Source organism: Geotrypetes seraphini, chromosome 2, assembly GCF_902459505.1.
Source record: "Geotrypetes seraphini chromosome 2, aGeoSer1.1, whole genome shotgun sequence".
In the NCBI taxonomy this organism is placed as follows: domain Eukaryota; kingdom Metazoa; phylum Chordata; class Amphibia; order Gymnophiona; family Dermophiidae; genus Geotrypetes; species Geotrypetes seraphini.
In genome coordinates this window covers 45,343,799-45,369,553 of record NC_047085.1, presented here as the reverse complement: position 1 = coordinate 45,369,553, position 25,755 = coordinate 45,343,799, and the positions used below count along the sequence as shown (strand labels likewise).

Here is a 25,755-nt window from a genome sequence, read left to right as displayed (position 1 = left end):
ATTACTTCTACATCAAGTTAAAATTTAATCAAATGTTTTGCTTGTCTTGCAAAACACTTGCAAACCAAGTTACTTGCAATCCAAGGTTTTACTATATATGATGTCACCACGTTCGTCCGCGCATTCAATTTTGTCGGGATGCGTCGGGAAGGTTTTCAAAACCCGGACAAAGTGCTGGGTTTTGAAAAGCCGTCCGGGGAAATCCGTGCGTCTGGTAACCCTATTTAGTAGCCCAGTGGCACAACGTACAAGAAAAGAAGCCCTGTGAGACAGAAACATTTTTAGTTTGGATATGTTTTTCCTTTAATATTTGATGCAAACAAGAATAAGAAATTGACCCTCATGATTCCACAGAGCAAAAATCCAAGAGAGCCAAACAACATTGTGGAGAAGTGATGTTTCTGATATGGAGTTTATTAAATGATTGAACTTGACAATCCACATAAAAACCTCTAGGACTCAGTCCGCTGAGAAAACTTGGACCCAACACGGTCCGTGTTTTGACAAGAAAGTCTTCCTCAGGGGTCCCTGTTTGTCCATAGGTAAAAATACGTGGAGAAGATAAACAGTCCAAATTTGCTCTCATGCAGAAGCTCCACATGAGAGAAGGACTCGGATAGACTTTCTTGTTGAAACACGGACCGTGCTGGGTCCAAGGTTCTCAGCGGACTGAATCCTAGAGGTTTTGATGTGAATTGTCAAGTTCAACCATTTGATAAAGCCCACATCAGGAACATCACTTCTGTCCAGTGTTTGTTTCTTTGCGTTCATATTTTGCACAGCAGTTAATAATAAGGCAGTGTTGTACTGAAGCCTTAGAAAGTGGGATGTTAAAGTAACAGTTCTGCGTACCTGGTGGCTAGCAGAGGGTAACTGTTAGCAGGGTGCGACCAGGCTTCCTTCATTCGTGGCATACTCTCATAGAGTAACAGGTCCTTCTCTGTCAGCACGACTAACACAGGTTTCCAGGGCTTCTCGTTCTCTCCCAGCACCTGAAACAGGACAGACTTTCCATGAAGTAGGGATGGAGGGGGGGGGGGGGGGGGGAGGGCAGTCTACAATGGAGCAGAAGGTACGGTATGCACAACAAGTTTAAATTTTGGAAAGCAGAAAGGCAAAGGATGTCAGATGCTGTATTAAATTACATGGTTACTGCACTCTTGTCCAAAACCCTTTTCCAAGCTGTTAACATCAGTGACTAAACTCTGAGGACTTTTTTAAGAGATCAGACTCCACAGGTGACCCTTGAGGGGAGGCATGCTGGACTAGAGCCTAACCCTCAGTATGCTTGGTTCTAAGAGAGAGGTAGTAGAGGCTCAGCATTAAAGACAGTTTTCACAGCAACCTGTGAACTACGGTTCATAGACAAAACCGCGGAAGACAAAGGCGCGCGCCGACAACTGAGCGCAAGATGGAGGCGCGTGGCGAAGAAAATGACAGTTTTTAGGGGCTCCGACGGGGGGGGTTTGTTGGGGAGCCCCCCCACTTTACTTAATACAGATGTCGGCGGCATTGTGGGTGGTTTGGGGGGTTCAAACCCCCCTCATTATACTGTAAACTTAACTTTTTCCCTGTTTTTAGGGAAAAAGTGAAGTTTTCAGTAAAATGTGGGGGGTTACAATCCCCCAAACCCCCCACAACGCCCCCACAACGCGGCGCGATCTGTATAAAGTAAAGTGGGGGGGTTCCCCCCCACATACCCCCGTCGGAGCCCCTAAAAACAGTTAATTTCTTCGGCGTGCGCCTAAGCACTGCGCTCAGTTCTTGGCGCGCGCCTTTGTCTTCTGCGGTTTTGACCTGACACCGTGAACTACTGTCTGCCTCTGCCCACCCACCCCTAGGCTCAAATTACGCTTATGCTACTCTTAAAGTACCATCCACATTTCCCCAGCTGATCTTAACAAGGACAATCTCCAAAAAACAGAAACACCTAACTCCCAAACCCTCTCACCAGATCTGGAAACACACCCTTTCCCCACACCTGAAGAGGTACTGAGGAAGGATCTGTTCTGCTAAGGAGAAGAAACATCCATTGGAATATCTTGCCTGCTGGCATTCAGACTTGGGAAAGGTAAACTTGGGTTTCAGTGAACTTCTAAAAGCTAAGTTACTCAGCATTTCATATTCTGCTCTTTTGACTGGTTTTCAGCATTATATCTGCTTAATTTCTCTTCTCCTCCCTGTTTCTTACTAAAAAAAATATAAAAAAGCACAAAAAAATAAATCCTTCTCTTTCCTCTGTTAAATCTTATTTCCTCTTCCTGCATTTTTGTTTAAAATATTGTGTTTTAGGTGGTATAGAGCCTATATTTCTGGTGCCTGTGGCTCAGGGTGACTAAAGTAGGGAAAATCCTGTTATAAATCCTGTGTTTTAGGGTAGCACTGATAGAACCTGCATTTTTGTTTAAAATACTGTGATTTAGGTGGTATAGAGCCTATATTTCTGGTACCTGTGGCTCAGGGTGACTAAAGTAGGGAAAATTCTGTTATAAATCCTGTGTTTTAGGGTAGCACTGATAGAACCTACAGTTTTGTTTAAAATACTGTGTTTTAGGTGGTATAGAGCCTATATTTCGGTCTTACTAGTATTCAGCCATTGTTTTCTGCTGATTAGGTGGAGAAGGGAGGGGCTCTGTTTTACTTCTAAGGTTAATTGCATTATCTTTGGGACATTGTTGAAACAAGGCTGCCCTGTGAACTTCTAAAAGCTAAGTTACTCAGCATTTCATATTCTGCTCTTTTGACTGGTTTTCAGCATTATATCTGCTTAATTTCTCTTCTCCTCCCTGTTTCTTACTAAAAAAAATATAAAAAAGCACAAAAAAAATAAATCCTTCTCTTTCCTCTGTTAAATCTTATTTCCTCTTCCTGCAGTTTTGTTTAAAATACTGTGTTTAGGTGGTATAGAGCCTATATTTCTGGTGCCTGTGGCTCAGGGTGACTAAAGTAGGGAAAATCCTGTTATAAATCCTGTGTTTTAGGGTAGCCCTGATAGAACCTGCAGTTTTGTTTAAAATACTGTGTTTAGGTGGTATAGAGCCTATATTTCTGCCTTACTAGTAGTCTTACTTATAGTCCCACCAACCCCAGGGACCACTATTCATATATAGAGACCCTATAATCAGGACTACTCAAATCAAGTCACTTCACAACCAATCAAGATGACCTTTATTCTATGCAATCACTGTGGTGCTTTAATTCCAAGACATACTATTTGGAGGCTTAAGGCTTGCCCCATCTGTCTTCAACTTGCCAGTATTAAGGAGGAGCTCTGCAAACTTAAACAGGAATTGAATACAATTAAAGCAGCTTCCATCACTCCACAAAATCATACCAACTTACCACCTCTACCTCAAAGAATAAAACAGCCCAGGAATAAATGGGTCACAGTAGGCTCAGGAAGACTGCGACATGTAACACAGAAACATCCACCTTCACTAATATTACCTCTACAGAATTCCTTCGCTCCACTAGTGCACTGCGATACTCAGGAAAACAGAAGGGAGGTAGGACTGGAACCAATGAAGGTAACTCAAGAGAACAAGCGCACTCTAAGTACAAATAAAAAAGCCAAAAACAGAAAACTATTACTGTTGGGGGATTCCATCATCAGAGGCATTAACCTTGGAACACAAGATGAGGAGACCAAAATAGTGAAATGTCTTCCAGGATCCTCAGCTACCAGGAGTTCCAGGCAAATACTGACTATAATTAAGGAAGAAACTAAGGATTTTAACACTGATGTTGTTATCCATCTGGGAACAAATGACCTGGCCAACAACTCCACACTTGCAGCACAGAAAGCTTTTCGGGAGCTTGGTGAGGGCGTGAAACCTTTTGTAAAGACTTTAGCTTTTTCTGAAATACTGCCTGCATATGGAAAAGGAGAGCAAAGAGTGAAAAACACAGAGGACTTTAATAGATGGCTCAGAGCCTGGTGTCATCAAGAAGGCTTCAGGTACATAGGAGGATGGGGAAATACATGGAAGGACAAGAAGCTATATTGCACTGATGGGCTACATATTACTACAGCAGGAAAAAGAAACCTTGCAGAGAAATTTAGACAATATTTTTCTAGGCATTTAAACTAGAAGGTGGGGGTGGTGTATGTACGAAGGACAATTATAGAGACCACCCCCGGCAAAAGAAAAGATGTGATAGTAGTAAAGGCTGCAACATAAGCAATATCAGCAACTCATTTCTTAGTATTGCAACGGAAAGTGAAACGACACAAAAATCCATACGAAAAAGGAGATTATCGCTGAAAAATAGCTGGAAAGCGATGACCACAAATGCTCGCAGTCTAAGCAACAAAGTTCATGATCTACAAACCCTGATATTAGAGGCAGATCTAGATATTGTTGCTATCACAGAGACATGGTTCAGTGAATCACATGGATGGGATGCAAACATACCGGGATATAATCTTTTTAGGAAGGACAGAGATGGTCATAAAGGTGGAGGAGTAGCTCTCTATGTAAAGATCAATATCCAAGCGACCGAAATGCTAGGGACCTGGGGAGAGGAAGAAGCGATATGGATTGCTCTGAAAAGAGAAGATGGAACTTCTATCTACGTGGGTGTAGTCTACAGACCTTCACTCAATTGCAGCAAATTGATAAAGATCTGATTGTGGATATCCAAAAGTTTGGAAGGAAAGAGAAGGTTCTGCTGTTGGGAGATTTCAACCTGCCGGATGCGGACTGGAATGTTCCGTCTGCGGAATCGGAAAGAAGTAGGGAGATTGTGGATGCCTTTCAAGAGGCTCTGCTCAGACAAATGGTGACGGAACCCACAAGGGAAAAAGCGATATTGGATCTGGTCCTCACAAATGGAGAGAGTATCTCTAATGTTCGAGTGGGTGCTCACCTGGGTAGTAGCGATCATCAAACGGTTTGGTTTGATATAACGGCTAAAGTGGAGAGCGGCCGCACGATACTTAAAGTCCTAGATTTCAAACGTACGGACTTTAATGCAATGGGAAAGTACCTGAAGAAAGAGCTGTTAGGATGGGAGGACATAAGAGAAGTGGAAAGACAGTGGTCTAAGCTGAAAGGAGCGATAAAAATGGCTACGGACCTTTATGTGAAGAAAATCAATAAAAACAAGAGAAAAAGGAAGCCGATATGGTTCTCCAACCTAGTGGCTGAGAAAATAAAGGCGAAAGAGTTGGCGTTCATGAAATATAAAAAACCTAAGAAGAGGAGAGCAGAAAGGACTACAGGGTGAAACTGAAAGAAGCCAAGAGAGAGATACGTTTGGCGAAGGCACAGGCGGAAGAACAAATGGCTAAAAATGTAAAAAAGGGAGATAAAAATTTTTTCAGATATATTAGTGAAAGGAGGAAGATAAAAAATGGAATTGCTAGGCTAAAAGATGCTGGGAACAAATATGTGGAGAGTGATGAGGAGAAAGCAAATGTGCTAAACAAATACTTCTGTTCTGTGTTCACAGAAGAAAATCCTGGAGAAGGACCGAGATTGTCTGGCAAAGTTACACGAGAAAATGGAGTAGATTCTGCGCCGTTCACAGAGGAGGGTGTTTATGAGCAACTTGAAAAACTGAAGGTGGACAAAGCGATGGGACCAGACGGGATCCATCCCAGGATACTAAGGGAGCTCAGAGAGGTTCTGGCGAGTCCTATTAAAGACTTGTTCAACAAATCTCTGGAGACGGGAGTGATTCCTGGGGATTGGAGGAGAGCGGATGTGGTCCCTATTCATAAAAGTGGTCACAGGGATGAAGCAGGAAACTACAGGCCGGTGAGCCTCACTTCAGTTGTTGGAAAAATAATGGAAGTGTTGCTGAAAGAAAGGATAGTGTATTTCCTTGAATCTAATGGGTTACAGGATCCGAGGCAACATGGCTTTACAAAAGGTAAATCGTGCCAAACGAACCTGATTGAATTTTTTGATTGGGTGACCAGAGAGCTGGATCGAGGACATATGCTAGATGTAATTTACTTGGATTTCAGCAAAGCCTTTGATACAGTTCCTCATAGGAGGCTGTTGAACAAACTTGAAGGGCTGAAGTTAGGACCCAAAGTGGTGAACTGGGTCAGAAACTGGCTGTCGGACAGACGCCAGAGGGTGGTGGTTAATGGAAGTCGCTCGAAGGAAGGAAAGGTGACTAGTGGAGTCCCTCAGGGTTCGGTGCTGGGGCCAATCCTGTTCAATATGTATGTAAGTGACATTGCTGAAGGGTTAGAAGGAAAAGTGTGCCTTTTTGCAGATGATACCAAGATTTGTAACAGAGTAGACACCGAAGAGGGAGTGGAGAATATGAAAAAGGATCTGCAAAAGTTAGAGGAATGGTCTAATGCCTGGCAACTAAAATTCAATGCAAAGAAATGCAGAGTAATGCATTTGGGGATTAATAATAGGAAGGAACCGTATATGCTGGGAGGAGAGAAGCTGATATGCACGGACGGGGAGAGGGACCTTGGGGTGATAGTGTCCGAAGATCTAAAGGCGAAAAAACAGTGTGACAAGGCAGTGGCTGCTGCCAGAAGGATTCTGGGCTGTATAAAGAGAGGCGTAGTTAGTAGAAGGAAGAAGGTGTTGATGCCCCTGTACAGGTCATTGGTGAGGCCCCACTTGGAGTATTGTGTTCAGTTTTGGAGACCGTATCTGGCGAAAGACGTAAGAAGACTTGAGGCGGTCCAGAGGAGGGCGACGAAAATGATAGGAGGCTTGCGCCATAAGACGTATGAGGAGAGACTGGAAGCCCTGAATATGTATACCCTAGAGGAAAGGAGAGACAGGGGAGATATGATTCAGACGTTCAAATACTTAAAGGGTATTAACGTAGAACAAAATCTTTTCCAGAGAAAGGAAAATGGTAAAACCAGAGGACATAATTTGAGGTTGAGGGGTGGTAGATTCAGGGGCAATGTTAGGAAATTCTACTTTACGGAGAGGGTGGTGGATGCCTGGAATGCGCTCCCGAGAGAGGTGGTGGAGAGTAAAACTGTGACTGAGTTCAAAGAAGCGTGGGATAAACACAGAAGATTTAGAAACAGAAAATAATATTAAATATTGAACTAGGCCAGTTACTGGGCAGACTTGCACGGTCTGTTTCTGTGTATGGCCGTTTGGTGGAGTATGGGCAGGGGAGGGCTTCAATGGCTGGGAGGGTGTAGATGGGCTGGAGTAAGTCTTAACAGAGATTTCGGCAGTTGGAACCCAAGCATAGTACCGGGTAAAGCTTTGGATTCTTGCCCAGAAATAGCTAAGAAGAAGAAAAAAAAAAAAATTTAAATTGAATCAGGTTGGGCAGACTGGATGGACCATTCGGGTCTTTATCTGCCGTCATCTACTATGTTACTATGTTATGTAGTAGGTTATTTCATTGTAGTTCTCTTTTTTAGCTCAGCAAAATCAGTTAGGCAATAATGTAACATAGAAACAAATGGCCCATCTAGTCTGCCCATCCACAGTAATCATTATCTCTTTCTCTCTCTGAGAGATCCCACTTACCTATCCCAGGTCCTTTTGAATTCAGACACAGTCTCTGTCTCCACCAACTCTTCTGGAAGACTGTTCCATGCATCTACCACCCTTTCTGTAAAAAAGTATTTCCTTAGATTACTCCTAAGGCTATCACCTCTTAACTTCATCCTGTGACCTCTCATTCCAAAGCTTCCTTTCAAATGAAAGAGACTCGGCTCATGCTCATTTTCATTGCGTAGGTATTTAAACGTCTCTATCATATCTCCCCTCTCCCACCTTTACTCCAAACTATACAGATTGAGATCTTTAAGTCTGTCCCCATACGCCTTATCACGAAGACCACACACCATTTTAGTAGCCTTCCTCTGGACCGACTCCATCCTGTTATATCTTTTTGAAGGTGCGGCCTACGGAATTGTACACAATATTCTAAATGAAGTCTCACCAGAGTCTTATACAGAGGCATCAATACCTCCTTTTTCCTACTGGCCATACCTCTCCCTATGCAACCTAGCATCTTTCTAGCTTTCGCTGTCACCTTTTCAACCTGTTTGGCCACCTTAAGATCATCACATACAATTACACCCAAGTCCCGCTCTACTATTGTGCACATAAGTTCTTCACCCCCTAAACTATACCGTTCTCTCAGGTTTTTGCAGCCCAAATTCACGACCTTGCATTTCTTAGCATTAAATTTTAGCTGCCAAATTTCAGACCATTCTTCAGGTCAACTCTACTGCAGATTTTGGTATCATCCACAAAGAGGCAAATCTTACCCGACAACTCTTTAGCAATATCGTTTATAAAAATGTTAAAAAGAATAGGCCCAAGAACAGAACCTTGAGGCACACCACTGGTAACATCCCTTTTCTCAGAGCGATCTCCATTGATCACTACCTTCTGTTGCCTTCCACTCAACCAGTTCTTGACCCAACCTGTCACTTTGGGACCCATCCGAGAGCACTCAGTTTATTTTTTAGATGTCTGTGTGGAACACTGTCAAAGGCTTTGCTAAAATCTAAATATACCACATCCAACGCACATCCTCTATCCAATTCTCTGGTCACCCAGTCAAAGAAATTGATCAGATTTGTCTGACAAGACCTACCTCCGGTCCTGTAATCCACAGGATTCCAGAAGCTTGACCATTCTCTGTTTTAAAAGTGTTTCCATTAATTTGCTTACCATAAAAGTCAGTAAAAGAAAACAGACTGACTCGGTAATATACACAGCCTAAGAGGAGGGCTCGCTGCACAAAAACTTAGCTCAGAGAAATAAAACTCTGAAGAGGGAGAGGTTACCCCCTCTTGGGAAAAGAGTTTGTCTTCCAATCATTGCTTAATCAATGTTAAAAGCGAGACCAGCTCAAAGGTGTATTGGATTTGTAACACTTGATTACTTAATTGAAAATACTGTATGCAAATAGGTCAAAAGAAACTTTCTTGCAATTCAGGTTGCCACTAATACTTTCAACTTAGCTTGACAGCTTGACTTGATTCAAATAGCAAAAGCTATCTGGGGTCCCGACGCGGCCCCGTTTCGGTATCTGCTTCAGGAGACCCCGCCAGAAAAAAGAACTTGATTCTGAAGAAAGGTGATAACCATAGCACTGCTCAAAAATCAGAAATGCAAAAAAATATATGAATGTCAAAAAAGCTATAGATATGGGCTAAAAGCTTCATAAAACCACATACCCAAGCTAAAATAATCGCCACTATATTCAACTCTGGAGACTGCACCTTCAAAAAGATATAAAAAATATGGAGTTGGTCTAGAGGAAAGCTACTAAAATGGTGTGTCATAAGGCGCATGGAAACAGACTTATAGATTTTAATATGTATACTATGGAAGAAAGTCAAGAGAGGGATATGATAGAGATGTTTAAATACCTACATAAAATAAATGTGCATGAGTCGAGTCTCTTTTATTTGAAAGGAAGCTTTGAAATGAGAGGGCAGAAGATGAAGTTAAGAGGTGATAGGCACCGGAGTAATCTGAGGAAATACTTTTTTTACAGAAAAGGTGGAAGAGGTGGTAGAGACAGAGACTGTGTCTGAATTCAAGAAAGCTTGGGATAGGCCCTTGGGATCTCTTAGAGAGAGGAAGAGATAATGGTTCCTGCAGATGGGCAGACTGGATGGGTTATTTGGCCTTTATCTGCCATCATGTTTCTATGTAATGCACCAGGAAATATAATAACTTTTACAACCCAAGTCAGAAAGGGCCACTTTCTTCACACTTTCCCTCTGTATATGCAATGTCATGCAGGTATACTAATTTACAAGCTATTGTTCTGCAGTTCTACAATCCACTGTACATTATTTATCTCTTCTGGTTGAGAAAAACTACATTTTATATTTGACAAACCTATAACCCTCATAAATAATAACTAAACGTTGGAAGTCAGAGATAGAGCAACACAGTAGGGCTTATGAGACAAGAAGATCTTCAGCCATACCCTTAGTAACCTTTATATCTCTCTCTGGATTCACCCAGCATTACCAAGATAGGGCTCAGTAATTTTCAGTGGAATGATCATTACTGGAAACAAGCTTGATGTACATTTACCCCAGTGGTCTCAAACTGAAACCCTTTACATGGCCATATTTTGGATTTGTAGGTACTTGGAGGGCCTCAGAAAAAATAGTTAATGTCTTATTAAAGAAATGACAATTTTCCATGTGGTAGAACTCTTTATAGTTTATAAATCTTTCCTTTTGGCTAAGTCTTAATAATAATATTGTAATTTATAGCTGAAGAGACATATGATCAAGAAACTGTTTTATTTTACTTTTGTGATTATGATAAACATACCGAGGGCCACCCCTCTTGAAACCCAGCATGCACCCAAAAAGAGGGAGAAAAAGCCCAAAAGGTACAAATCAAAACTGCTTTTGATACTTTCATTGGCAAAAAAAACTCCCTCACAGAACAGGTTTAGAAAAGGGCAAAGTCACCCGGAGGCACGTTCAAGGACTTAGTGACAAAAGACGACTTGAGCTCCAACGCTGTCATGTCTTCTCCGAGATTGGGCGCATGCTGGGTTTGAAGAGAGGGGTACCTCGGTGCCACGATCACACAACATTTTGAATCATTATATGAACATATATGATGTTGTGCATCCTCGTATAATTTGTTAACACTTTAAACAAAACCCCATCTCTTTCATCTATCACACTTTTATGCTTTCAAAAACCAAGCAAGTCATTTTTAAGAAAGATGATGAACTATTGCTGTTGGGGGATTCCATCATCACAGGCATTAACCTTGGAACACAGGGCGAGGAGACCAAAATAGTGAAATGCCTTCCAGGCAAATACTGACTATAATTAAGACAGAAACTAAGGATCCTAACACCCATGTTGTTATCCATCTGGGAACATATGACCTGGCCAACAACTCCATACTTGCAGCGCAGAAAGCTTTTCGGGAGCTTGGTGAGGACTTGAAACCTTTTGTAAAGACTGTAGCTTTTTCAGAAGTACTGCCTGCTTATGGAAAGGGAGAGCAAAAAGTATGAAACACAGAGGACTTCAACGGGTGGCTCAAGGCCTGGTGTCATCAAGAAGGCTTTCGGTACATAGGTGGATGGGGAAATACATGGAAAGACAAGAGACTATATTGCAACGATGGGTTACATCTTACTATAGCAAGAAAAATAATCCTTGCTGAGAAATTTAGACAATATGTTTCTAGGCATTTAAACTAGAAGGTGGGGTGGCGTATGTATGAAATACAATTGTGGAGGCCACCTCCAGCAAAAGACAAAATGTGATAGTAGTAAAGATAGCAACGTAAACAATATTAGCTGCTTACTTCTTAGCAATGTAACAGGAAGTGAAACTAAACAAACCTATACAAAAAAATGAGTTTACCACTGAAAGATAGCTGAAAAGCAAAGACCACAAATATTCACAATCTAAGCAACAAAATTCATGATCTGCAAGCCCTGATGTTAGAGGCAGACCTGGATATTGTTGCTATCATAGAGACATGGTTCAGTGACTCCTATGGATGGGATGCAAACATACAGGGATATAATATTTTTAGGAAGGACAGATATAGTCAAATAGTGAAGGAGTAGCTCTCTATATAAAGATCGATATCCAAGCCACTGAAATGCAGGGGACCTGGGGAGAGGAAGAAGCAATATGGCTCACTCTGAAAACAGAAGATGAAACTTCTATCTATGTGGGTGTAGTCTATAGACATCTGACTCAATCACAGCAAATTGATAAAGATCTGATTGCAGATATCCAAAAGTTCAGAATGAAAGAGGAGGTGCTGCTGTTGGGTGTCTTCAAACTGCTGGATGCAGACTGGAAAGTTCCATCTACGGAATCGGAAAGAAGTAGGGAGATTGTGGATGCCTTTCAAGAGGCTCTGCTCAGATAAATGGTGACGGAAACCATGAGGGAAAAAGTGATACTAGACCTGGTCTTCACAAATGGGGAGAGTATCTCTAATGCTTGAGTGGGTACCCTCCTGGGAAACAGAGATCAAACGGTTTGGTTTGATATAACAGCTAAAGTGGAGGACAGTCACACAAAACTCAAAACCTTAGACTTCAAACATACAGATTTTAGTAAAGTGGGAACATAACTGAAGAAAGAGCTGCTAGGATGGGAGGACATAAGGGAAGTGGAAAAACAGTGGTCTAAGCTGGAAGGAGCAATAAAAATGGCTACTTAACTTTATGTGAGGAAAATAAATAAAAACAAGAGAAAAATGAAACCGATATGGTTCTCTAAACTAGTGGCAAAGAAAATAAAGGGAAAAGAGTTGGTGTTCGTGAAATATAAAAAAAACCTCAAGGAGTACAAAAAGGACTACCAGGTGAAACTGAAAGGAGCCAAGAGAGAGATACGTCTGGCAAAAGCACAAGCAGAAGAGCAAATGGCTAGAAATATAAAAAAGGGAGCCAATTTTTTTCCCCCCAGATATATTAGTGAAAGGAAGAAGATGAAAAATGGAATTGTGAAACTAAAAGATGAAACAAATGAGCTAAACAAATACTTCTGTTCTGTGTTCATGGAAGAAGATCCTGGAGAAGGACCAAGATTGTCTGGCAAAGTTACACACATGAATGGAGTAGATACCGTGCTATTGCCATTGACAGAAGAAAGTATTTATAAACAACTTGAAAAATTGAAGGTGGACAAAGCAATGGGACCGGATGGGATCCATCCCAGGATATTGAGGGAGCTCAGAGAGGTTCTGGCGGGTCCTATTACAGATTTGTTTAACAAATCTTTTGAGATGGGAGTGGTTCCTGGGGTTTGGAGAAGAGCAGACATGGTCCCTATTCACAAAAGTAATCGCAGAGAGGAAGCAGGAAGTTACAGGCCAGGAAGCCCCACTTTGGTTATTGGAAAAATAATAGAAGCGTTGCTGAAAGAAAGGATAGTGAAATTCTTAGAATCCATCCACACAAGCCTTGAATTGTTTTATATTGAACTTATTATATTAAAGTATAAAAAGAAACAATATTCTGTACAATTGTCAATTTATAAATCAGCGTCTTCTCCCCACTCTCTTTTCCCAATTTACCTTCAGCGTCCTCAGCCCACTCTCTCTCCACTTTCCTTCAGCGCACGCACATAAAAACAAGCAAGTAATTTTATATCATTTTCATTCTATTCATTCATAGAAATTAAAGTCTAAATAATGCTAGTCACATAACAAAACACGATTTTGCAAAAATTATTCCCTGCACAGTCAAGCCTGCAAGGATTACGGTACTAGATGTCTTTCAGCAGCTACACTCCCTCCCTCCCCCTTACCTTTGTAGCCAAGTCAAAATGATCTACCAACAATAAAATTTTAAAAACACAAAGCACCCTGTATGTAGAGAAAATGTTAATTATCATTTATATTCTGCGGGTTTTCAAAGAGGTCAAGGCTGATGACTTTATACAATGTCACCTCAGTAACAACTATACAAAAATAGACAAATATACCTCCTCCCTTTTTACTAAACCGCAATAGTGTTTTTTAGCACAGGGAGCACAGGGAGCTGCGCTGAATGCCCCACGCTCATAGGCTCTATGCACTAAAAACTACTATTGCGATTTAGTAAAAGGGGGCCACAGTGCAAAATATAGACAGCATATATAAATTCTCAAAACGGACACATTTTAATCACTAAATTGAAAATAAAATCATTTTTCCTACCTTTATTTGGTAATTTCATCAGTCTATGGTTGCACTTTATTCTTCTGACTGTGCATCCAATATTTCTTCCCTTCTTTCAGCCTCCTGTATGCTTCCTATCCTCCAGACCTCATTCCCTCCCCAAGCTTTTTCTTTGTTTCATCCTGCCCCCTTCTTTTATTCTCTCTCCATGCCCCCTTTCTTTCTCTATGTCTCTCTTTCTCTCTCTTCGTGCCCCATTTCTTTCTTTCTTTGTTTCACCCTGCCCCCTTCTTTCTTTCTCTCTCCATGCCCCCTTTCTTTCTCTCTGTCTGTCTTTCTTTCTCTCCGTGCCCCATTTCTTTCTTTCACCCTGCCCCTTCTTTCTTTCTCTCTCCATGCCCCTTTTCTTTCTGTATGTCTGTCTTTCTCTCTCTCTCTCCGTGCCCCATTTCTTTCTTTCACCCTGCCCCTTCTTTCTTTCTCTCTCCATGCCCCCTTTTTTTCTCTATGTCTGTCTTTCTCTCTCTCTCTGTGCCCCCTTTTTTTCTTTCTTTCTTTCTCCCTGCCTCCTCAATGCCACCGCCATTGGGAAACATGCTGCTGCCACTGCCGCGATCGGGAACAGGCCTGCACCATGTTCTCCCTCCGTGCTTTTCTTCTCCATGGGGCCGACCAACTCTCGCCGCCCGATGTCAATTCTAACGTTGGAGAGGACATTGCGGGCTAGCCAGGCAGTGATTGGCTGGCCCAGAACGTCCTCTCTGACGTCAGAATTGACGTTGGGTGGCGAGAGTTGGTCGGCCCTGCGGGGAAGAAAAGCAGGGAGGGAGAACTTGGCGCCAGCCTGTTCCCGATGGCGGCAGTGGCAGCCTTTCCCTGGTGGCAGCCTATTCCCCCATGGGTGGCCAGTTGTGCATCCCCTTGAGGCATGCACCCGGGGTGGACCGCCCCCCCTTGGTACGCCACTGCCTGGGGGACACCAGCTAGTAAGATTTGCCTATAAAGTATGCAAAGTAGGCATGCAAATTTCTCTCATGCATATTTATTAGTAGGGCTACCAGATTCTACGTCAGTAGAATCCGGACCCCTAGACCTGCCCCCAGGCCTGCCCAGTTCTACCCAGCCCCACCCTGTTACACCCAAGTTCCGCCCCAGTCTTGCCCCCCCCCCACTGCCTGTTCGTCGGGCAGGAAGGCATCCGCGCATGGATGCATCTAACATGTTGATCTCATGTGTACGTTTGCGTGCATTTGACATCATTGCGTTGCATCTGCGCATGCATGGATGCCCCCTCCCGACGCTATTTCTTTTCAAAACCCGGACAAAGTGCCAGGTTTTGAAAAAAGTCATCCGGATCCCAAGACATGTCCTTGAAAGGAGGACATGTCCAGGGAAATCCGGACATCTGGTAACCCTATTCATTAGGAATATCTTGAAAACCAGACTGGCTGGGGGTCCCCAGGACAGATTTAAGAACAACTGGCCTAAGCGGTTTACATTCAGCTACTCAAGTATTACTCCCAGCTGTCCTGATGGGCTCACAATCTAGATAACCTATCGGGACAATGGGGTGTTAAGTGACTTGCCGGGGGTCACAAGAAGCAGTGCCGGGCTTGAACCTGCGACCTCAGGGTGCTGAGGCTTCAACCCTAGCTACTACTAGGCCAATCCTCCACTCATAATTATCTTGTAAACCATCTTTAGTTTAAATACTGCATTTCCATATATGGATGTGGTCAAGGAATGGCACTGACGTTCTGGCAGATGATCTATTAAAGCGGTATTTATTTTTCTCTGAGAATTGTTTTTATATAAAGCATATGAGTGAGAAAAGGTCTCCAAAAAGAATTTAAATCAAACATTAAATATACTTAAATTTCTAGTGAAATTCACCTACACTCAGAATTGTGTAATTCGGCCATTAAGCAGCATTCAACCCGCCGATCCCTGGTTGAGGTGCAGCGAGAATTCGCGGGAACCAGTAAGGAAGCCGCTCAGCGCCAAATCGCACTGCTGCTCGTGCTGCTCAGATGAAGAAATTGGATTGTGCAGCCAATTAGCAGCGGGGCAAGAGTTTGGAAAGCTTGCTCCACCAGCGTTCAGAAGATGATCCGCTGCACCTCCACCAGGGATAGGCAGAGGCATGAAGATAGGGACAGAGGGCAGAGCCTGGGAGGGAGAGTGCAGAGTCTGACAGGGGAAGGAAGGGTGCTGGGTGCAGAGCCTGACAGGGGAAGGACGGAAGGAAGGGTGCTAGGTGCAGAGCATGACAGGGGAGGAAGGAAAGGTGCTGGGTGCAGAGCCTGACAGGGGAGGGATGGAGGGAAGGGGGCTGGGTGCAGAACTTGACAGGGAGGGGGGCTGGGTGCAGAGCCTGACAGGGCAGGATACTTGAATATTAAGCCACCCTGAATATTAAGCCACCCGACTTGAATTTGAGTCAACCATTTTTCTTCCTTTTTTTGGGGGGAAGGGTGTCTCGACTTATATTCAAGTATATACAGTAATCCAATTTGATCTGCTTTAGCAGCTTTAGTACACGGCTCCCCTACTTTTTTTTTGACTGTCTTTATATAAAGCATGCCATTAAATGTAAATTGAACAAGGTGGTCAAAACCATGCAGGTATACAAACATTTATAGGGGGCATTTCGATAAAGTAGGTGTTAACATTTGCATACTAATACACATAAATATGGTTTACAGTTTATTAATTTGATATACCGCCTATAAAACTGGTTTACCTAAGCAGTATACAAAGATATAAAATTTATAATTAAATAGGGGAAGAAGGTAGGAAGCAAGGAAGCCTAAGTTAGAATAATCAATGAAATATGATAATGTTTACAATAGGAGAGTGGAAGTTGAGATCTGAGAATCATAGGTTGCTGGACATGAAGTTTCTCTCTAGCCGGGCCATTGATGTGGAATGCCTTGTCCAGAATGTTATGTCTTTGTAGAAATCTCCTGCAATTCAGGAAGCTGCTTAAAACCCATCTGTTTGTTCAAGCCTTCTTTAAGTGAATATAAAACATCTTTTGAGTTATGTTTTTATTGAAAAACGGTGTACATTACTTCTCCGAAATTCACAGGGGTTCCGTTCTAGGAACATCTGCAAATTTTTTAAAACTGCAAATGCGGTTTTGAGTCTGTAAAAAGGCAGGAGAGGGCAGCTAGGGCACTGGCGGGTGCAGTAAATCATACCCGGTATGGGGAGAGGAGGAGGAATCGGCTGTGCTGTTGGACAGGGGGAGCAGGGAAGAGGTGCTGCTGGATGGGGGGAGGTAAAACGAAGGGAGAAGGACTTCTGCTGGACAGGGGTAGCAGGGAAGGGGTGCTGCTGGACAGGGTGGATGTAAAAGGAAGGGAGAAGGGGTGGTGCTTGACAAGGGGAGCAGTGAAGGGGTGCTGCTGGACATGGGGGAGGTAAAAGAAAGGGAGAAGGGCTACTGCTGGACAGCCGAGGAAAGAGAGACTGAAAGAAAGAAAGACAAACAGACAGAAAGCGGCCAAGGAGAGAGAGAAAGAAAAACAGACACACACATCTATTCTAGCACCCGTTAATGTAACGGGCTTAAAGACTAGTAATAAAATAAACATTTTAAAAGGAGACATACGTTAAATAGAGGAAAAACAAAGTCACAGTATCATATCATTGGGTCCTCAACAAGACTGCATCCAAACTAATTATTAAGTAACACCATTCTTCAATTTAGTACAGTGTTCCCCCGCAAATTCTCAATTCGTGATTCGCGGACTCAGTTATTCACAGTATTTTCTGACTGCCTCTTCTAGTCAGAAAATACAGGGAATGAGTCCGCGAATCAGGTGGTTCACTGCGGCCAGCCCTTGCGAGGTTTCTCTGGCGGTGGATGAATGAGGGCGGGAGGGGGGAGTCGCGGCGTGTTTCCCGCCTCCGTCAATTGGCCACTGCCACAGCTATGTTCATCTCTCTCCCTCCCCCTTCTGTCCCCTCACTGAATCTCTCCCCCTCTCACCATCTTTCCTCCTCCAAACACCTCGCTGGCGGCCGCTCTCAGGCAGGTCGTTCCGGTTGCAGCGGATGAGCTGGAGCTGGTTTGCCACCCACACCAGCATGTTTGCGAAAGGCCATTAAGGCCCGTCTCCCATCTTCCTGCCCCGAGTGCCAATTCTGTGCATGTGGACGCCGCCAGCACCTGCCCGCTACCCAACGACCGCCTCGCGGCCCACTGTGGCCAGCCCTAGTGCGGTTTCTCTGATGGTGAATGAGTGAGGGCGGGAGTGGGGAGTCGCTGCGTGTTTCCTGCCTCCGTCAATCGGCCACTGCCACAGCTACGCGCGCATAAGCACTCCTGCCAGCCAGGGACCTACAGATCATGGAAAACAGAACACGCAGGTAAGAGTGCGCATGTGCTTAGCGTTTTATTATAGTCGATGTATGGAAATTTGTGACCCTCCTTGGATAAAGGCGGATTACAAATGTTTTAAATAAATATATGACAGTCCACTTAAGACACAAAAGGAGAGGAGGCAGTGGCTGGTACTGGTGCCCAGACTAGTATGGTAAAGGAAAATTTAATATAAAGGAACTGGGAGGTAGAATATGGATGGGTTAAGGTTTTCTATCACAATCTCTATTCTATTGGAAAAGCAATAGGTCGTCATGACTTTTTGAACTTTGGTATAGAATTGTTCTTCTCCTCAAACAGTGGCGTAGTGAGGGTGGAAGGGTGTCTGTGAAAGCAATGGAAGTACTGTATAACCCAGATAAGATAAGATAACAAATTCACTTATATTATATACCTGCTGTGTGCTCTGGGCTAGAAGGGACCGGTAGAGGCAGCACACTGGAGGAGAGCACAACACCTTGCATAATATTGGAGTCCTGACCGAGCTAAGGGCTCCTTTTACAAAGGTGCGTTAGGGCCTTAACGTGCGGAATAGCGTGCGCTAAAATGCCGCACGCGCTAGCCATTTACCGCCTCTTCTTGATTAGGCGGTAGTTTTTCAGGTAGTGCATGCTATAGCGCACGCTAATCCGGTGCGTACGCTAAAAACGCTAGCGCACCTTTGTAAAAGGAGCCCTAAGTGTTTGCACTTTATTTTGCATGGCGCTTTGAATACGAATTTTTTGGCGCATAAACACTGAATTATACAGATATTGGACAGGGCAGGGAGGGCGGGGGGGTTGAGCCAATGAGGTAGTTACCCTTTCTAGTGTGTCTGTTCAGTTTGATACTTACAGCACACAGGGATCTGAGGCTCTTTCTCCCTTTAAATAGTTATAGTAATCATTTTGAGCCATTATATGAAGGGAAGCGTATTCTTCATAATTCTAAGCGAATCAAATCCAGTTCCCCAGGCCACCGTACTAACCACTAGACTATTCCTCCACTCCTCCACAGCTACAATGGTGAAGTACATATTAGAGAATGACATGGGGACAAATTTTTCCCCGTCACTGCGGGAACTCATTTTACCGTACCGTCCCCGCAAATTCTTTTCCTGTCCCTGCCCCATTTCTGCAAGCTCCGTCCTCATCTGCACAAGCCTCAAACACTTTAAAATCATAATTGTTTGAGGCTTGAGCAGTTAAGGTAGAGCTTACAGGAATGGGGCAGGGACAGGGACAGCGACAAAACTCACAGTGACGGGATGTGGAAATTGAGTTCCTGCAGGGACGGGGAAAAATTTGTCCCCGTGTCATTCTGAAGTACATATGTCAAAATGCTGGGGCTGTGCCAGGAAGGAACAAGTCTAAAATTTAGAAAAAGAATTTACTCTCTGCCCCCCCCTTACAAAACCATAGCGCAGTTTTTAGTGCAGGCCTTGGCAGTAACAGCTCCAAAGCTCATAGGAATTTTATGAACATCAGAGCTGTCACTGCTGTGGCCAGCGCTAAAAACCATGTTATGGTTTTGTAAAAAAAAGGGGGGTGGGTTAATTTTTTTTTTTTCTATTAATTGAACAATGCACCAAGAAAACCTTGGAAAATGCTTTTTAGTACCCTACAAAAACTCCTAATTGCCTAAAAAATAACATCTAAATTTCCAGTTTACAAACCCTGAGAATCAAAAGTTGTTAATTATTTCCTCCTCTTATATAACCACGATAGTGGCTTTTTAGTGCAGACTGGCGTTCTGAATGCTCTGCGCCGCTCCCAACATTAATAGGAACTCTATAAGTGCAGAACATTCAGTGCGCCAACCTGCGCTAAAAACCACTGTTGTGGGTTTGTAAAAAAAGGGGGGAGGGGATTATGAAAATATAGAATATGATAGCAGTTCAAAACTGGCTGACTATTCACTTTCTCTTTCACTGCTAAAACCCTCGACTTTCCCTTCCCTTCCTCATAATTAAGGGTGCACTATGTTTATCCCAGTCTTTTTTTCAATTCTCTTATTGTTTTTGCTTCCACCATCTCTCCTGGGAAGCCACCAACGCATCTGTCACTCTTTCCTGATAGGGTTGACAGAAATCCAGGAATAGACTAAAATCTCTTTCTTGGAATTGGGTTATTTGGAAGCTCTGCAGTACCCTCAGAAACCTTGTGAGCTTTGTCCAAAGAACAATGAGAAGAGGATATCTATATATTTATTTATATTAGAGATTTTTTTTATTGCTAACAGTTCTTAGTGGAGCACTGTTGGTCTTCCCTCCCTCTCCCCATCATGGTTCTTCCTCCCTTTCTCCCTGTGGCTGCACAGTATTCTCTTTCCAGTCACTCTCCTACTTTTCCCTTGCTCCCTCTGGGCATTCTCTTCTCCTTTCCTCCTCTTTTCAAGCATTTTTTTTCCTTCTTTATCTCCTTTTTTCAAACATTAGTCTTTTAACCCGCTACATTAACGGGTGCTAGAATATATGTCTGTCTGTCTTTCTTTCTGTCTGTCTCTCTCCCTTCCGCTATCTGTCTTCCTTTCTGTCTCTTTCCCTTCCACTGTCTGTCTCTCTCCTTGGCCCCCTTTGTCTGTCTTTCTGTCTCTCTCCCTGCCCCTGTGGCTTTCTTCCTTTCTTTCTGTCTCCCTCCCGCTGTCTATCTTTCTTTCTTTCTCCCTCCCTCCCGCTGTCTGTCTGTCTGTCTTTCTATCTGTCTCTCTCCCTGCCCCCTATGCAGCAGCAGCATTTCTTCCCCCCCACTTCCCTGTGCAGCAGCCACAGCAATGTTCCTCCCTCCATTTCCCTGTGCAGCAGCATTTCCCCCAACCCACTTCCCTGTGCAGCAGCAGCATTTCCCTCCCCTCCATTTCCCTGTGCAGCAGCATTTCCCTCCCCCGACCCCACTTCTCTGAGCATCAGCAGCATTTCCCTCCCCCCACTTCTCTGTATAGCAGCCGCAGCAGCAGCATTCCCTCCCCCTCCATTTCCCTGTGCAGCAGCATTTCCCTCCCCCACCCCAGTTTCCTGTGCAGCAGCAACAGCATTTCCCTCCCCCCACTTTCCTGTGCAGCAGCCGCAGCAGCATTCCCTCCCCCTCCATTTCCCTATGCAGCAGCATTTCCCTCCCCTCACCCCACTTCCCTGTGCAACAGCAGCAGCAGTATTTCCCTGCCCCTCCACTTCTCTGTGCAGCAGCAGCATTTTCCTCCCCCCACTACCCTGTGCAGAAGCTGAAGCAGCATTCCCTCCCCCTCCATTTCCCTATGCAGCAGCATTTCCCTCCCCTCACCCCACTTCCCTGTGCAACAGCAGCATCAGTATTTCCCTCCCCCTCCACTTCTCTGTGCAGCAGTAGCAGTATTTCCCTCTCTCTCCACATCCCTGTGCATCAGCAGCAGCATTTTCCCCTACCCCCCTTCCCTTCCTGTGGTCTGGCCGGCTCCCTTAGTCCCTTGCCAGAATTTATTTTTAAGTTTAAAGGTACCACGGTGGCTCCTCTCACGATCACTGCCTGCGTCGGAAGCCTTCTCCGATGCAGATGTGGCTCATGAGAGGAGCCGCCACCGCGGCTTTTAAACTTAAAAATAAACTTCAGCCGGGCGTGAAGTGTAAGGGAGCCTGCAAGAGCGCACATCACCTTGGGGTCTGCGAGATAGGGACCATTGTATGCGCGCATGCACACTCCTGCCGGCCATGGACCTACGGATCACGGATCAGGGATCATGGATCATGCAGGTAAGCTTAGCATTTTATTATACTAGATTCCTTCCCTCTTCTCTTATCCCAGTATTGAATGTGTCTTTCTCAATGGTTATCTTAACATAAATTAAAGATCCTTGCCCAAAAAACCATCATGCTTTGCAAGTATCAATATCAGCTCCCTTTGGGATCGCTGTCCTCTGCCCAGGACACATAATGGTGCCTAATCATGAAATGACCAGTTCTGATGAATGAACCACAAGTTCTTCATGACCCATTCCACAATATGCACTTTGCATTGCTACTGAAGATGACATCACATTATGCACTACTGCTGTGACCTGACAGAGTACAGAGAGAAAAGTCAGGCCACTGCATTGCATTCCTATAACAGGAAAAATCAATGGCAGTGGTTCAGAGAAGGATGATCAAAACAGTGTACCAAAAATATGAGATGAAAGTTGAGAAGAGGGAAAAGAAGAAGGTCCTTGCCTCAAACAACAAATAGTACAGAGAAAGAGGCAAGGGAGGCGTCCTGTCAGCCAAAAGCACTGCCTCTCCTGGGACTCTAGACCATATGATTTTTCGATGCACCATTATTCAACATTTTTGGTCTCAAATTTGGCTTACTACTAGTGCTATACTACACATATCGGAACCCATTACATTGGCTATTGTTATGTATGGCCCTTATGGACTTAAGACTCCTTTAGTTGAACCCCAGGCCAAACTGCTCAAAGCTCTAATAGCTATTACCATCAAACAAATTTTGGCTAACTGGAAAAACTCGCCGGCACTGTCCTACTCGGCGTGGTGGAATCAGGTATGCCTTATTGCTAAATTTGAACTGGCTGTTGCTGAACAAAAAGGAACATTGCACAAAACACAAAATATATGGAAACCATTATTGGACTATTGCTCTGATTGATGTGATGTTGTTTCCTATAAGATATGTATTACATGTCTCACACCTATGAAAACTAACCAAGCAGTCATTCTTTCTTTCTTCTCTTTCTTCTTTCTTTCTCTCTACTATTGACTTCCTTTTATGTTAGTTTTCTTTCTTATTGTCCCTTTTAGGTTGTAATGCAATATCAGAACTCAGAATTTATTTCTTGAATCACGTATATCTAGATGCATTACTTTATGGAAGCTTGAACTTACTGTTAATGTTTTGGTTACCGTTTATTGAAAATATAATAAAATATTTGAACCCCTAAAAGCACTATCTTTATTCAAGCTAATGGTCCCAACAAGGATCCAACTTTCGGCGTTTTAAACAACGCCTTCCTCAGGGGACACTGAAATGTACACATATAATACAAAAAAAAAATGAAAATGAAATTTAAAACTTTGAGATATCAATTAAAAACAGTCAAATGTCATACATAAATATTGGAAGCAGAAAACAATGATATATTTAAATGAACAAAGTATATATGTAAAACCATATTTCTCAGAATAGAAGTGCATATCTTGGATAAGGTGATGGAATAATAGTGGGATAAAGATAAAAGGAAGAAACCCATGAAAAAGGATAAAACCCCAAAAGATATACGTGCATTAAAACAGATACTAAACCAGTGGTCTCAAACTCAAACCCTTTGCAGGATCACATTTTGGATTTGTAGGTACTTTGAGGGCCTCAGGAAAAAATACTTAATGTCTTATTAAAGAAATGACAATTTTGCATGAGGTAAAACTCTTTATAGTTTATATATCTTTCCTTTTGGCTAAGTCTTAATAATAATATTGCCATTTATAGCTAAAGAGACATATGATCAAGAAATTGTTTTATTTTACTTTTGTGATTGTGATAAACATACCGAGGGCCTCAAAATAGTACCTGGCAGGCTTAATGTGGCTCCTGAGCTGCGAGTTTGAGACCACTGTACTAAATAGATTAAAATTTAATTATGGTGATAAATGAAGCCGGATCAACCAAGCACTGCCACTTAAAAAAACTTATGAACAGGATGTATTATAACGCGGTACAGAAACGGCGAAGTAGTGAATGTTCAGCATGAGTAATAAAACCATAGTGAAGAAATGCCCGGAAAATAAGCCAGTACAAAAATCAGTAAAAAAAAAAAAAGAAAGCTGAGAAGCCAAACATGCATAGAGAAGAACCAGGGGATTATGGCAGAGACATTCAAATGCCACAAAGATTAAAAAAAAAAAATAATTAAAAAAAAAGACGCATAAAGCAGCCCTTTTTCAGGGAACAAATACTCATGATGTCGTGGTGTAAGACTCCAACGGGGTTGACTCAAAAGTGACATCAAAAAAAGATGGTCGGAAACATGGACCAACGTACCACTGGAGGTGGCGGAGCTCAAAGCTTGTAACAGAATTTAAAAAAGCAAAAGATAAGCACAGAGACTTCCTGGACGTGAGAATTTGAAGAAAAAGCTATTTCACGATTGTATTTATGCTTACATTTGGTCATTTTACTATTATGCCTGAACCGCGTGTTCTGAAACCAGGTTCCGTGTTCACAGTGACCCAGAAATAAAGTCAGGCAGACGGCTATTCTTGAAGAGCCGGCACACCGCCTGGCAATCCGCAATGTCTCGGAACTCATTGTTCTGGGTATTACCCAGATCTGCTAAGTTAGCCACATCTGCTGATTCCGCCAATGAAACAGGCGGTAGCAAAGGCAAAGGCACAGACACTGAAGGCGAAGCAAGGGTTGGGTTGAGCCGCCTGCTTTCTGGTAACCCAGCAAAAGGAACAAATCAACATGCTGGCATCCGAAGGTGGAACAGACTGTCGTATTGGAGTCTGAGTGGGAGAAACAGGCAAAGCCCCTTCTTCTTTTTTTATACAGCCAGATAGCTCAGATCCACAAAATCTGGGGAAAAACAGTCGCCGGCGGCCGGAACCGCTCTGTGCGTCTCAGCTCTCACAGGATTAGCAGACTGAGGAGACTTTTTCCCGAAACTGCACTTGCATTTTGCAAAAACGCCATCCATGCCCAGGTTAGGCGCCTGGGACGCAGCAATTGTGACTCTGGTGGAATTAAAGGGCTTTAGGGCCTCTCAGGAGGAGGGGAGTGCGGGATCCGCACACGTCTCACCCCCCTCCTCATGGCCCGCAGCGCACAGGATACATGGCTGCAAATCCGGCCGCCATCTGCCGTATCTAAGGCATGAATCCATGTCATCCTGTCCTGAGGAGGCCACATGTGAAGTTTGGAGCAAAATTGTACGCTTTATGTCAACCTGTACTTTCTATATACTACCTTGGGTGAATTCCATCATATAAATGGTTAATATATTCCAATATATAATTAAAATAAAAAAAATATATCTTCAAGTCAATAGCACTGCATTAGAAATGAGATTGAGCAGCAAGCTGGGCATTATATGATTCTTATCTGCTATCTTTATTTTCCTGATTCTTTGATGAAAGGTAATTTCCAGTACATGTGTGAGAGAACTAGGCAGGCAACCACATGCTGAGCGTGCAAACACCTCCCACAGAGTGGGCCGATCAGTTACTTTCTGCTGCCGAAAATCACAAGGAAACAGCAGACTTGTTTCAAAGTTCTGTGGGCGTTTGTTCTTTATTTTTTAAATTAATATTATTTTTCCATTAACTGAGGCGCTACACAAAGAGGAATTGTACTCAATATTGGTGACGGAATTAAAGCATGCAACGTATAACAAAGAAAAAATACATTTTAATTTAATCATGAAATTGTAATGCATGGAATTACAGGGCAGACTGGATGGACCATTCAGGGTTTTTTTTGCCATCTTTTACTATGCTACTATCCCCCCCCCCCTTTTTACTAAACCGCGATAGCGGTTATTAGCGTAGGGAGCCACGCTGAATGCCCTGTGCTGCTCCCGACGCTCATAGGAACTCTTTGAGCATCAGGAGCAGCGCGGAGCATTCAGTGCGGCTCCCTGCGCTAATAACCGCTATCGCAGTTTGGCAAAAGGGGGTGGGAGGGAGGTATGGATTTGAATTTATTAGTGATTTATTGTGTGATTCTCTTTGAAAAGTGATCTCTTTCTTGGATTCATTTCATAACCAGACTTGCACTTCATTTGTTTTCAAGTCACTGTATTAATAATTCGCCAGGTAGAGTGCTCTCAAGTGGA

General features: G+C 43.3%; 1 protein-coding gene across 1 annotated transcript in view; it reads right to left on the bottom strand.

The window, feature by feature from the left end:
* The window catches only part of SNTB1 (syntrophin beta 1), a 263,297-nt gene that overhangs the window by 27,474 nt on the left and 210,068 nt on the right, over window positions 1-25,755 (bottom strand). The window contains exon 4 of the mRNA XM_033933947.1: window positions 853-992. Within this exon, the coding sequence (XP_033789838.1) occupies window positions 853-992 (140 nt within the window). The remainder of the gene's footprint in view (window positions 1-852; window positions 993-25,755) is intronic.